The 13245-nt window shown below is 36.9% G+C and overlaps 1 protein-coding gene and 1 long non-coding RNA gene across 3 annotated transcripts in view; one reads left to right on the top strand and one right to left on the bottom strand.

Annotated features, from left to right (window-relative positions):
- Nucleotides 1-459: 459 nt before the first annotated feature.
- On the bottom strand, nt 460-6455 carry LOC125799069 (uncharacterized). The gene is made up of 2 exons (XR_007437892.1): nt 6344-6455; nt 460-2793 (listed from the first exon to the last, which is right to left on the bottom strand). It is a non-coding gene; the product is annotated as an uncharacterized LOC125799069 (long non-coding RNA).
- Nucleotides 3676-13245, top strand: part of LOC103040455 (septin-8-A) — a 26429-nt gene continuing 16859 nt past the window's right edge. The window contains exons 1-5 of one of the 2 annotated variants that reach the window (XM_007253633.3): nt 3676-4167; nt 8872-8986; nt 10138-10333; nt 11251-11437; nt 12049-12210. In XM_007253633.3, the coding sequence (XP_007253695.3) occupies nt 4138-4167; nt 8872-8986; nt 10138-10333; nt 11251-11437; nt 12049-12210 (690 nt within the window). In that variant the 5' untranslated portion in view covers nt 3676-4137. The remainder of the gene's footprint in view (nt 4168-8871; nt 8987-10137; nt 10334-11250; nt 11438-12048; nt 12211-13245) is intronic. The other variant, XM_007253634.3, reaches the window with a different exon arrangement.

Raw genomic sequence — 13245 nt, 5'->3', positions numbered from 1 at the left:
AGACTGCACACTGGCTGCTGAGCGAAACTGCATTCACATGTATCAAAAGTGTCTGTAGCATTGCTACAAAAAAGTAATGGGTGAGTCCTAGGCTTAGTCTCATTCTCGCTGGCTAATGATCAAAACAGAGCTAATTAAAAGATATTAGATTAGATACCCAATTGCAAAATAATAAAATAAATTGTGTGGTTTTCATGCCAACTACCAGCCTTTCCCCACATTAACACTGGCATTATCTTGCTTATATGGCATTTATTAACATGCCAGTGACTGGGCACGTCAAAAAAAGCGAGTGCAGTGTTTGCATGCCGGTGATGTGCCGAATTTAGCACCCCCGCCAGGAACGGCACCCAATTTCAAAGCGTATTTCTAAGTAAAGTTAAAGTGCTTTTATCAAGAAGGTGGTGCGTATGCGCTACCAAGAGGGGGTGCTTTTCATGGCGGGGGTGCAGATTTCAGACCTCCGCCAGAAAAAACACTCCCCCTCAGGAGTGGCTGCAGGTGACTTGACTATTTTTTCATTATTTCTTAGGAGTCAGCATAGCTTAGAACAGCATCTTGGGTATTTTTTTTATTTTCTAAAAAAAGTTAAAGCCAAGAGAGGGGGTGCTTTTCGTGGCGGGGGGTGCTGGCAACCAGGCTTTTCCAATATCATTCATTTCTAAATTATTATTCCTCTGAATTAATCTTTCAAAACAGATCCCAGTTTCCCCAAAAGCGTAAAAGAACCCAAAAGAACATCTGATTTCCCAAAGAACATCTTTACAAGGAGAGAGACTATTTAGTGTGGAGCTTGCACAACCATTTATAAATCATCTTAGTGCTAAGAACCTTGTGGGTAAAAGGAATCAGAAACAGTTAAATAGTTAAATGTGTTTCTTAGCCCAGACCCGCATCAGAATGAACTTGTAAAACCCTTTTATCACACACTGAACTGGAAATATTCCCATTAATTTTAGCAGCTCAAAAAGTGTTATAAGTATTTTCCAAAGCTGGATTTTTTAGCCAGCTCTGCTCTTTGTTTTTCTTTGTTTAAATGTAATTTTATGTGTGTTTTGTTTGTTTGTTCTGTAACTTCAGATTGTGATCAATATGGAAAGAAAGGCATATTACAGAACAAAACCAGCACATTTAAGAACTGTAGATGAGGGATGTACTTTGTCGGTTAATCAATTAATTACGTCATCGGTACGATAAGCAGTGTATCCATGGATACAAATAAATAAAAGAATAAATAAATATAGAAATAAATCCAGAATTAATCACTACTATAATTGTTGTTTACAGTAAAGGAGGTGGGTCAGCTATTTTTGAGGAAGTTGTTATTATTATTTTTTACATTTAATGAGGGTGTTGTAATGTGTCGGTTACCTAGAAGAAATAAAGGCTGTTTGAAAAGACGCTCTGTCTGTATCCTTTTTTATATGTTTGATCTGAAAGACGAAAATGGCAATGTTTTAATATACCTTATATGGTTATATGGTCCCAATAAACTTATTGATTTATACAGATGTAACAAATAATTAATCAAATACACACAACAAAAGATACAGATCTTTTTAATACATAATCTTCAGAAACACAGTGTTATCCAGTGTGTGTTGTGTTAAACAGTGAGCCAGTGCTGGGTTGTGGTTCAGAATGGTACAAATTGGAGTTTTGTTTGAAGTCCTACCAAGGCCTGAACTCAATTATATAGGGAGGTAGGACCTCTAGAGGTTTATTGTTGCAACAGCAGTATCAGTATGTATTTTTTTAGCATGTGTAATATTCCTTTAATGCTGTATTAATCTGTAATTATTCATAGTAGCTGTGAAAAATAGTAATTTACCATATGATTCCAGTATAGACCATAAAGTCCTACATTTCCTGTGATACAGCTATAATTTATTTGCAAATAGGGTAAATTAAACGTATAAATTCCTGCAAGACCACACTAGATGATCAGCATTACATACAATGCTCTGGTTAAGCACTGGTTAACCAGTTAGCTTACCAGTATACGGCATGTTTCCTCCTGAAAAAAAAAAAAACAGCTTATAATCGTATTGACCATCAAAGTGCAACTTGGCCGATTTAAAACCAGCTCCCAGCTAAAGCTAATCTTGAGCTAAACGTTACAGCGGACATATGCAGTCTTTTCTGAAAAGATTAAGACAGTAAGGTTATTTTTGCTGTAGACTGAAAACATTTGAATTTGGCATTAAAAGATCAGCATTTCAGCTTTTATTTCCAGGTATCTACGTCTGAATTTGATACACAGTTCAGAAGATATCACCTTCTGTGAGAAGAAGTATTGGAACATGTGACTCTCAGGTCTGTTATGTTGCCTAGGTGTATCCTGATATATTGATTATTTAAATAATAAACAGCCATGAATAACTATGTCCAGTTTCAGATTATTGTTTTACCTGTTAAGACGAGAGAGCTATAAATCTATGGCTAAAAAACAAGCACATATATTGGCCATAGCCTCTACAACATTTTGGTATGTCCTGAAGAAGAAAGTTGTCACTGGTGTACTACAGTGTTATTGAGTATACACTGTTACAGATGTCCCAAGTCTCCTGGAAGACGCAGGTCAGGTAAAATGTCCTGGAATCTAGCATGCAAAACAGAGAGGTTTCTGATTGGCCTGTTCTTTGCAAAGAGTCTGTGAGTCAGCCAATCAGTTTTTAGTGTAGGTCTGCAGTCTTTTGTTTCCCCTCCTGGACAGGATGATGGGATACGTTCAGTAGCATCATGGCTCCTATCAGAACTCATTTCACCTCTGACTACTAAGTATATCCATGTCTGGAAAAAGGAAAAAAAAAATTAACAATAAAAGTTTTGCAAAAGGCATTATATTTATATATACAGGATTAAACACAAGGTAACCGCATGGCCTCTATCCACATGGCTGGGCACGTGTTTGTAAACGCACGTGTCGAAAGCTTTGCATACCTCAGGCGACTGTTTGTGGCGTGCTTGCAGAAATGGCTTCTTTCGCATCACTCTTCCATACAGCTACTCCTTGTGCAAAGTGCGCTGTATTGTTGACCGATGCACAGAGACACCATCTGCAGCAAGATGATGCTGCAGCTCTTTGGAGGTGGTCTGTGGATTGTCCTTTACTGTTCTCACCATTCTTCTTCTCTGCCTTTCTGATATTTTTCTTGGCCTGCCACTTCTGGGCTTAACAAGAACTGTCCCTGTGATCTTCCATTTCCTTACTATGTTCCTCACAGTGGAAACTGACAGGTTTTTGTATCCTTCCCCTGAACAACTATGTTGAACAATCTTTGTTTTTTAGATCATTTGAGAGTTGTTTTGATGAGCCCATGATGCCACTCTTCAGAGGAGATTCAAATAGGAGAACAACTGGCAATTGGCCACCTTAAATACCTTTTCTCATGATTGGATACACCTGGCTATGAAGTTCAAAGCTCAATGAGGTTACCAAACCAATTTTGTGCTTCAGTAAGTCAGTAAAAAGTAGTTAGGAGTATTCAAATAAATAAAATGATAAGGGTGCCCATACTTTTGCACCGGTCAAATTTTGGTTTAATGCATATTGCACATTTTCTGTTAGTACAATAAACCTCATTTCAATCCTGAAATATTACTGTGTCCATCAGTTATTAGATATATCAAACTGAAATGGCTGTCGCAAACACCCAAATATTTAGAACTAAAAATGATTAAGATTAATAGGGGTGCCCAAACTTTTTCATATGACTGTATGTTGTCCAAAAAAGAACATTTGCAATGTTCATTTTTTTTTTCAATATGGTGTAGCTCTAGCCCTAAATCTCAGTGTCCTTTAAAGCGTATGCTTCATTCTAAAATTAAACATTTCACACCAAACACTTTGAAGGAACTTTTCACATCTCATCATAATGTAATTGAATTGTGCATACTTTTTAAATGTTGTTGGACTTCTCTTAAAGTGAGTTCAGAGTGCAGATCTCTTCAGTGTGAGGAAAAGTGGAGCTGCCAAGTTTGTGGAGGATGGCATGTAAACTGCCTGATCTGCATTCTAATTCAGAGGGTGGTGCCATCGAGCGGCTGCAGTGAGCGACACAGAGAGAGTTTCAGTAGCAGGACAGATAGAAACCTCCACCTCCCGTCACTGACAGCTGACTGTCCTGCATCAGAATGGCTGCACTGGACGTGGGCCTGCTCCCTGTAAGTGACCTCTGATTTTTATCTCTGTGTACAGTGGCGCTGGTACAGTGTATTTAGTCTGTGAGTCTGTGTTTATTGCCTGGAGACGGATTTCTGATTCTTCACAACATTTCTACCTGTTCAGAACAGCTGACCCACTTTGAACTTTGTGTTTAAAGAAAGAAAAAAATACTTTTTTATATATTTTGTGTTTTAGGGACCACCTAAAAATAATGAGTTTCTTTAATTTACCAAATTGAAAATCTCTGGAATGTAATCAAGAGGAAGATGGATGATTACAAGCCATCAAACCAAACTGAACTGCTTGAAAACTGTGATTAAAAAAACAGGGTTATTCCACCAAATGTTTATATTATAGATAATATTAATATTAATAATAATAATAATAATAATAATAATAACTTTATAGCACTTTTCATGCATAGAAAGCAGCTCAGAGTGCTTTACATCATAATAAATAATGAAATAAACAATTATCACTAATAAAAACAGCAAGATCTATCTGGCAACATTGTCTGATTAATTTAGTTTTGTTTGTTAATATATTGTACTTATATTCCTGCATTTTAGATCTGCAAAAGATAAAAGATAAAAAATCGGGATGGAAACAATTTAAGGCTCAAAATGGTCTGATTTTAAACAGGTGATGCCAACAGATAATTGTTATCATGATCTGATACAAGAGCACTATCCACTGCTAAGGAGCAAAGATAGGGATAGGATTTTCAGGATAAGAAGAAGATGAGAAAAAAGTATATAAACAACTGTATAATGTAAAAAAAAATATGAAATATTATAGCATATAAAAACCCCAGTAAACAAGCTGTAAGTGACAGTAGCAAGGAAAACTTCCTCAAAATCACCAAGCTGGAAGATGAAATCATTAGAGAAACCCATCCTCCTCTTTTCAAAACTGCTTTTAAATAAATAAATAAATAATATATATATATATATATATATATATATATATATATATATATATATATATATATATATATATATAACAGCATGTTTAATTAACGTCTCAATGTATTATTATTTACAACATTCTTTAGCATTAAAATGCTTAATGTATTAACTAGTGTCAAATAATAATTAGTTAAGACATTAATTAACCATTTATCAATATCTATGTTGTAAGTACTGTATTGTGATTTGTGTTAAATGTTACATTAAAAGCTTCTCAACTTTCAGCAGAAGTTAGTGTAAAAAAAGGTATTTTTAAATATTTCTATTAATCTATTCGTTAACAAATTGTGAAGCAGTGTAAAAAGTGTAAAAAGCAACTTTTGTGGGACAGAAACAATAAACCTATGAACATGGTATATGTTTCCTATATAACCTGACTTTTACAGCAGGGCAGCTGTAGCCTTTCTTCCTAAATACACTTTTCAATCACAATTTACACACAATTATTTACACTCAGCACTTAACCACACACACACACACAGGAGAGAAGCAACATCCGATCACACACAGTATACTCTCAACCGGAAACCACCGTCCACCTAGAGGACTGCATTATGCACTGAGAAGTGGACCCAGCACAGAATGCCAGTCCATATCTGTTATATATCCATATATTTAATACTCACATTTTTCACATAGATATATACTTACACACACACACACACACACTAAAATAATACAGAGAGGGGGGCCGGCAATAGGCGACCCACAGGCCAGATGTGGCCCGCAAGCATGAAACATCAGGCCTGTGAGGTTGTTTAAACTATAATGAACAATAATGTAAAACAATAAAAAATAAAATTCTTCCCTGGTGAGCTTTTGTTTACATTCCTCTCCTGTCTCTCTCTTTTGCCTAGTTTCCACCCGTTCTCGTTTTTCCTCCCGTTCTTGGGCTCCCTATCTTCTTATAAGGGCGCTTTTTCCCAGCCGTGTCCCAATTCACTAGCTGGGGCAGCGATAGTGTATTGGACCACGACCTTGACGACAAGGGTTCGATCCCGTGTGAGGAGTGGCGTGTTTATTAAATTATTTATTTATTTCCTTTCTTCCTGGGTTTACCTGCTTTGAGATCAACTGTTCTGCAATTGGGTTCAACAACCCTCTGGGCTGGAGAGCTACTAGTCTGTAGCACTCCATCCTATTACACTTCATTTTCCAACACAGAATGTTTTTTCATATTTAGTTCATTTATTTCATATTTATTTACCTTTCTCCTTCATGCCTGTGTGTTTTCCCCCACATGAAGGCATGGCTGTGGAAGAAGAGAGTATGCTGTAGGTACTGGACTGGTCTGCTGATGACTTCATGCTGTTGCACAGCTTGTCTGTAGGAATAATGGTAGAAAATAAGACCTGATACACTTTAGCGCTTTGTATCCTCTTTGCCAAAACATCTTTTCTGTGTTGTAAGAAGGAATTGCACCATTACAAAGTGGTAAATGCTTTACTGTCCCAACATTTTATGGAACGTGTTCCAGGGCTGAAAGGCAAGAAAGGGGGTATGTAATAAATTAAACGTTGAACAGAAAAAGCATGAAATACAGGGGTTGGACAATGAAACTAAAACACCTGTCATTTTAGTGTGGGAGGTTTCATGGCTAAATTGGAGCAGCCTGGTGGCCAATCTTCATTAATTGCACATTGCACCAGTAAGAGCAGAGTGTGAAGGTTCAATTAGCAGGGTAAGAGCACAGTTCTGCTCTAAATATTGCAATGCACACAACATTATGGGTGACATACCAGAGTTCAAAAGAGGACAAATTGTTGGTGCACGTCTTGCTGCCGCATCTGTGACTGAGACAGCAAGTCTTTGTGATGCATCAAGAGCCACGGTATCCAGGGTAATGTCAGCATACCACCAAGAAGCACAAACCACATCCAACAGGATTAACTGTGGACGCTGTAAGAGGAAGCTATCTGAAAGGGATGTTCGGGTGCTAACCCGGATTGTATCCAAAAAACATAAAACCACGGCCGATCAAATCACGGCAGAATTCAATGTGCACCTCAACTCTCCTGTTTCCACCAGAACTGTCCGTCACCACAATAAATTATTGTGGTCTAAAACCAGGTGTTTCAGTTTCATTGTCGAAACCCTGTATACTGGCATGAGATCATATTTTCTGCAATCAAAATAAATACAAGAAACATTTTTTTTGCATTATTTATTTGCAATTTTCATGCTCTCTCAACCTTTTCTGATTAGATGTTGCAGTAGCTTAGAAAGCTACTGATGGGTTAGGGCAGTTAAGCGAGGGGCAGCGAGTGGGGGAGGGTGTATGGGAGTAATAAAGAGGCCTTTATTCCCTTTGTATGTGTGTTAAGAGCAGTGGGACAGCGCAGCAGATGACGGCTGTGTGTGAAACGCTGTGTTTGTACAGAGGCTGGTGCTGTGAAGCCCTCAGCATGCTGTGTGTTTATAGGGCTGGTCACATCACTGCAATGAGCCATGCATCTCAATACAGCCAGCTCACTGCCAGCTTCACTGGCCTGCAGTCCTGATTGGGTCTAAATGCTGCCTTTATGGGTTGACAGTGGAGAATTTCACCAGAGTTGTGGTGTAGTAGTGTGGGTGGTGCTTGTTTGAGTGTATGAGACACAGTGGTGTTTCTGTAATGTTTACACAGTTAGTTTTGCTGTGTCGTCAGGAAACCGACCATCAACAAGGACTAGATGCACAATTAGACATTACCTACCTTTCTACCCAGCAAACAGAGAGCGTTATGAGAACATTTTGCAATGTTTTATAAAGCAACATGTTCCAGGAACATATTGAAAGCATGTGAAATAATAACTGTCTGCATCAAAATGTAATTATTAGAAAGTTTCTCATGTAACCTTCCCAGATAGAGGAATACTAACATCGTGTAAACGTTAAAAGTAACATTGCCAAAACAAAAATAATTTAATTTTGAGACGAGTGACGTTGCAGTGATGTTGCCAGAATGGGTTCCACTTTAAAATAAGACTACCTTTATAAAGGGTTTATAAATGTTTACAATTAGTTTGTTAATGGTTACTAATTAGGTTGTAAATGCCTTAAAAATCATTAATAATCAGTTATAACACATACGTAGAAAGGGCAACAATATAGAAGGCTGTGGATTCAGTATTTGCCAAACAACAGGTCATTGTTGCCCTTTCTACGTATGTTACAACTGATTATTAATGATTTTTAAGGCATTCACAACCTAATTAGTAAACATTAATAAACTAATTGTAAACCATTTATAAACCCTTTATAAAGGTAGTCTTATTTTAAAGGTACCCCAGAATGTTTAAAAGCATTTTAATTTAAAACATTCCAGAAAACTTGACTGATTGTAAAGTTCAGAAAATTGTTAGCTGGGTACCTCTGGGTCTCTGACATCAACTGGGAGAAGGTTTTTGCCAACTCCTCCTTGCAGAATTCTTTCAGCTGAGTGATATTTGTGTTGGATTTATGGGATTATTTTAGGTCACTGTCATGTTGCATGGTCTACTTCCAATCTCGCTTCAAACGGCTTCATATTTTCTCAGATTTAGTTACAGATGACAATATCTCTGTCACTGCTGTTCAAAGAATGTTCAATATTCACAATGTTCACCTGTGAGGTAGGTGTTTCAGGTAAAATAACCTGAATATGTGTAGAAGGTATGAGCTTAAAGAACTAAACAAAGCTGGAATCTCAGTGTTAGAGAGTTGTATCATAAATATGCACGTTATTTTGTGTTTAATATTATATTTTTCACTCAGACTGAAGAGAAGAGGACGCTGACCCTCTGTGGCCATGTTGGTTTTGACAGCCTTCCTGACCAGCTAGTGAGCAAATCAGTGTCCCAGGGCTTCTGCTTCAACATCCTCTGTGTAGGTGAGCATTGCAACTTGAGGTGGAATAACACAGAATAAACATGTTGCACAATATTTATTCAGTGTAATCAAGTTTGAGGATCAACTCAGTATGTATTGATGACCAAACCGAGACGCAGAATTAAAACGTTTGGAGAACATTTACTTAACCAAGACCACAAGGTCTCATTCCATTGTTTTTTATTTTTATTTTAAACAGTCTAGTTGTGGTCTCTAGTATGAATGAATGCCATGTGAACTGTTTTTGTGGAAAAAATAGTGCTCAGGTGTTTCTACTTAGCCCTGTTTTAGATCACTGACTTAGAGGTCCCTGAAGAAAGACAGCATTTTGGCTCTTGCTCATGAATATTCATACATGCAAATATATCACCTCTGATTGGCTAACAGCACTGCAGCAGAGGACGCCTACCTGCTGTCTTCCCCCTACAGTAAATTTTACAGCTCTAAAACTCAAAGGACACAATGTTTTTTAAAGAAACAGCCTTAGTTGTAAAGAAATAGCATACAGTGCTATATAGGTAAAGTTAACCCTTAAACTTCACTTAACGTCAGATTCTCATCGTCGCTCGGCTGCGATGCTGAGAAGAAATGTTATCATGTTAGGTTTCTTTTAGATAAACTAACGCTACTAAACTCTTACCTCAGACTTGGTCCGCTCTATATCATAAAATCTGACGCAAATGGCGCCTGCTTTGACCGGTGTTCTGTCGAGTTGTGCTGCCTTGCCAAACTGTGCTTCCCTAGTGTATATTTAAGATCTCAGTAAAACACGGAATCCACCGGACTAACTAGCTCTGTAAACAGAGCTGTAAGCTCCTCCTTAGCTAATGAGACAGTGTCTGCTCTGCTGCAGCCCAGCTTCAGCTCTGTCTGTGGGTGGTCATGAACTCACAAGTTGACATAGACTTCAGAGCCTTTCCTGATCGACTTGTTTTTTTATGCTTTTCTATACATAGCTACTGCAGACAAAACATGCTGAGAAACAGTTTCATTTGCAGCATGCATATACAAAGTGGATTTTAGCCTACGAGTGCTATTTTAAAACAGTTTCAGTGTAATCCTGCAGGTAATCACACTGTTTCTATGACTGTCCTGATTTCATTATGCCTGTTAACACCCATGCTTGATGTTTTGGTACTTGTTTCCATTCAGGTGAAACAGGGATCGGTAAATCCACGCTGATGAACACGCTCTTCAACACAACCTTTGAGAACGAAGAGGCCAGCCACCACCAGAACACTGTGTATTTACGACCCAGGACCTACAACCTGCAGGAGAGCAATGTGGACCTCAAGCTGACCATAGTGGATACCGTGGGGTTCGGTGATCAGATCAATAAAGAGGAGAGGTGGTGCTTCTAATGAATTTTCCATTCAGCTACATTGTGTTGCGCCCATTGTTAACTAGAACCTTCTAGTCCCTGTGGCGAAGTATTGCCAACAATAGAGCTCTCTAGAGCACTTAAAAAAACTTGAACATATTGGCACCAATGGGCTAGAGGGATATACACTGAAAAAATGATGAGTAAAATTGAATAAGTGAACTGAACTTTATTCAATCCTTTCTTTTAGTAACCTTTACTTAATTTCTGCATACAATATTACCTAATTTCAATTACTTAATTTATACAATATTACTCAAATAATGTATGATACATACTATATTATAATTCCTGAAATGTAAATATATTTAGTTAAAACACACATATTACACTGTCTCAACACATGGATGGCATGTAATATTTTTTTTAGTATAGTTATGTATCATTTTTTAGTAATTTATGTATCATAAATTATTTGAGTAATATTGTATAAATTAAGTAATTGAATTAGGTAATACTGTATGCAGAAATTAAGTAAAGGTTACTAAAAGAAAGGATTGATTCAGCAAAAATAAATGAAGTAAAGGATTTACTTATTTACTCTATGTAAAATTTAAGTCTTGAAACCGAGTTGAAGTTCCTTAAATTTATCTGAAATTAAATTTACTTAAAAAAAAGCAAATGCAGAAAGTTGTGAAACATTTTTTAAGTAAAAAATGGGGTGGTAATCATCCAATATCCTTTAGTCTTTAATGCTTTTGTGCCTGGATGTAATCAAATCCTCACAGCATTGACACAACAAAACTTATAAACAGTATAAACAGTTACTCAAACAAAAGCAGAATAAACACATTTTAATACATTTCATTTAAGTAGAAATGAACAAGAGTCCCTGTACTTTTTTGTCCTTATAGAGTATAATCTGTATTTCTTCTCTTATGCAGCTACAAGCCCATACTGGACTACATTGATAACCAGTTTGAAAACTTCCTCCAAGAGGAGCTGAAAATTAAACGTTCGCTGCATAATTACCACGACACCAGGATTCACATCTGCCTGTACTTCATCTCCCCTACGGGCCATTCACTGAGGTCTCTCGATCTCGTCACCATGAAGAAGCTGGACAGTAAGGTAATATTAATATTATAGCAAATGCATCCTTTAACATACTGCAAACAAAAAAATTAAGATTAATATTCTGTTGTTAGTGTTAAAGGAGCTAAGGTTTATAGGTTTGATCATGCTGACAGATCAGCTAATTACATTTACAATTACAATCACATTAATCTCCTGCGACCTGGACTTTTTCTTGATGTGCATTTTTAATTTCTCCTAGCTATTTGCGATTAATAGGACCTAGCAAGTATAAAAACTAAACTTTGTTTAAACTTTGTACAGGAATGTCCTCATATGGTGATAAAAGGCCCCAATTAGTCAAAAAACTAAATTTTAGCTTTTTATAGTAAGTAAATAAACTCAATCAAACAAAAAATTGGATGAAAATCTTTACATAGTCCCTGTTTTTGACTGGACTGGCTGTAGAAACTTTTGACTGGGATTCCTAAGTATTAGAAAAATTCAGGTGTAGAGAAGCAGAAATGTAATATCCCCATCTGAGCACATGTTAAAGTATGCCTTCTTTATTTATATTTTTTTGTATTCTAAATGTCTACAGAATAACAATGAAAAAAGTAAAGTATTACAAACTCTATAACCCTGCTCTTCTTCTTTATTCCTGCTAGGTGAACCTTATTCCCCTGATCGCGAAGGCAGATACCATCTCCAAGTGTGAGCTTCACAAGTTTAAGATTAAAGTCATGAGTGAGCTGGTCAGTAACGGCGTTCAGATTTATCAGTTTCCAACAGACGATGAAGCTGTGACGGAAATCAACTCCACTATGAATGTGAGTACACTCAAGCACAGGTTATGCTATATATTTATACAGTGGCGTGCACAGACATTTTGGGGGGCAAGTGCTCAGGGGAGAAAAAGGGCACCTAAACATGTTACTCCACTTTACATTTACTGTTGATAAAAAAATATGCGTGCAATGATTGAACTATACATAAATATATGAAAAAAAACTGATGAGGTATCACCTAATGTTTAAAAGAATATAACAGATAATATTATTATTACTATTATTATTATGTATTGGCATGTCAATTCTGTTATATATTCTGTTCATATTTGTATATTTACATTTACGCCACACGTTTTTTTCGACTAAAAGTACCTATGAATGTGGTCTTTTACGTTAAAAATGTAACCTTATGTTTCATAGAGATTTTTGGCAGATGTTAATATAAACTTTAGATGACCCAAACCCTCCTAGTCTGTTAGTTTCATGAGCTTTTACTAAAGGACCAGATATATTCCATCAGTAAATCTAAGGGGATTTTAACAGGTAAACTCAATAAATGAGAGTTTATTAGCTGATCATATGGATGGGTTAAGAAACTGCTTTAAACTACCTACATGAAGTATTGTACTAAATTCTGTCTATCCACTACATACATCTTCTAGCTAACTAGATAAGCTAGCTAAAATAATTTTCCTTTATTATTATTTACAGTAATCCTAGTCTACAAGTCACAATGACTATCACAAGCTCACAGACGGTTTGATCTGTGGGTTTTGAGTCGTTTATTTTTAACCAGCTATCAGAAATAATCTCATAACAGTGTACATGGTAAGCTCCGTTACCTTTTAGAAAAATCGCCGTACATCCAGATCTGTTTTAACGTCGGCTCGCTGCACCCCGCTGCTGAATCTAAAAAAAAAAACTTTACAAATCCTCCACGGCGAAGGGGGGGCTTCCCCAATCTCCTCCGAGCTACGCAAAACCAGCGAGCTGATTGGCTGTTTCTATTGAGAGGCGGGACTTTCTTCCTGAACCGGCTTCGTGATTGGCCTATGCTTGCACGACCGCGTGGGG

This window comes from Astyanax mexicanus, chromosome 2 (genome assembly GCF_023375975.1).
Source record: "Astyanax mexicanus isolate ESR-SI-001 chromosome 2, AstMex3_surface, whole genome shotgun sequence".
NCBI classification, from domain to species: domain Eukaryota; kingdom Metazoa; phylum Chordata; class Actinopteri; order Characiformes; family Acestrorhamphidae; genus Astyanax; species Astyanax mexicanus.
This window is presented reverse-complemented; position numbering and strand designations above follow the sequence as displayed.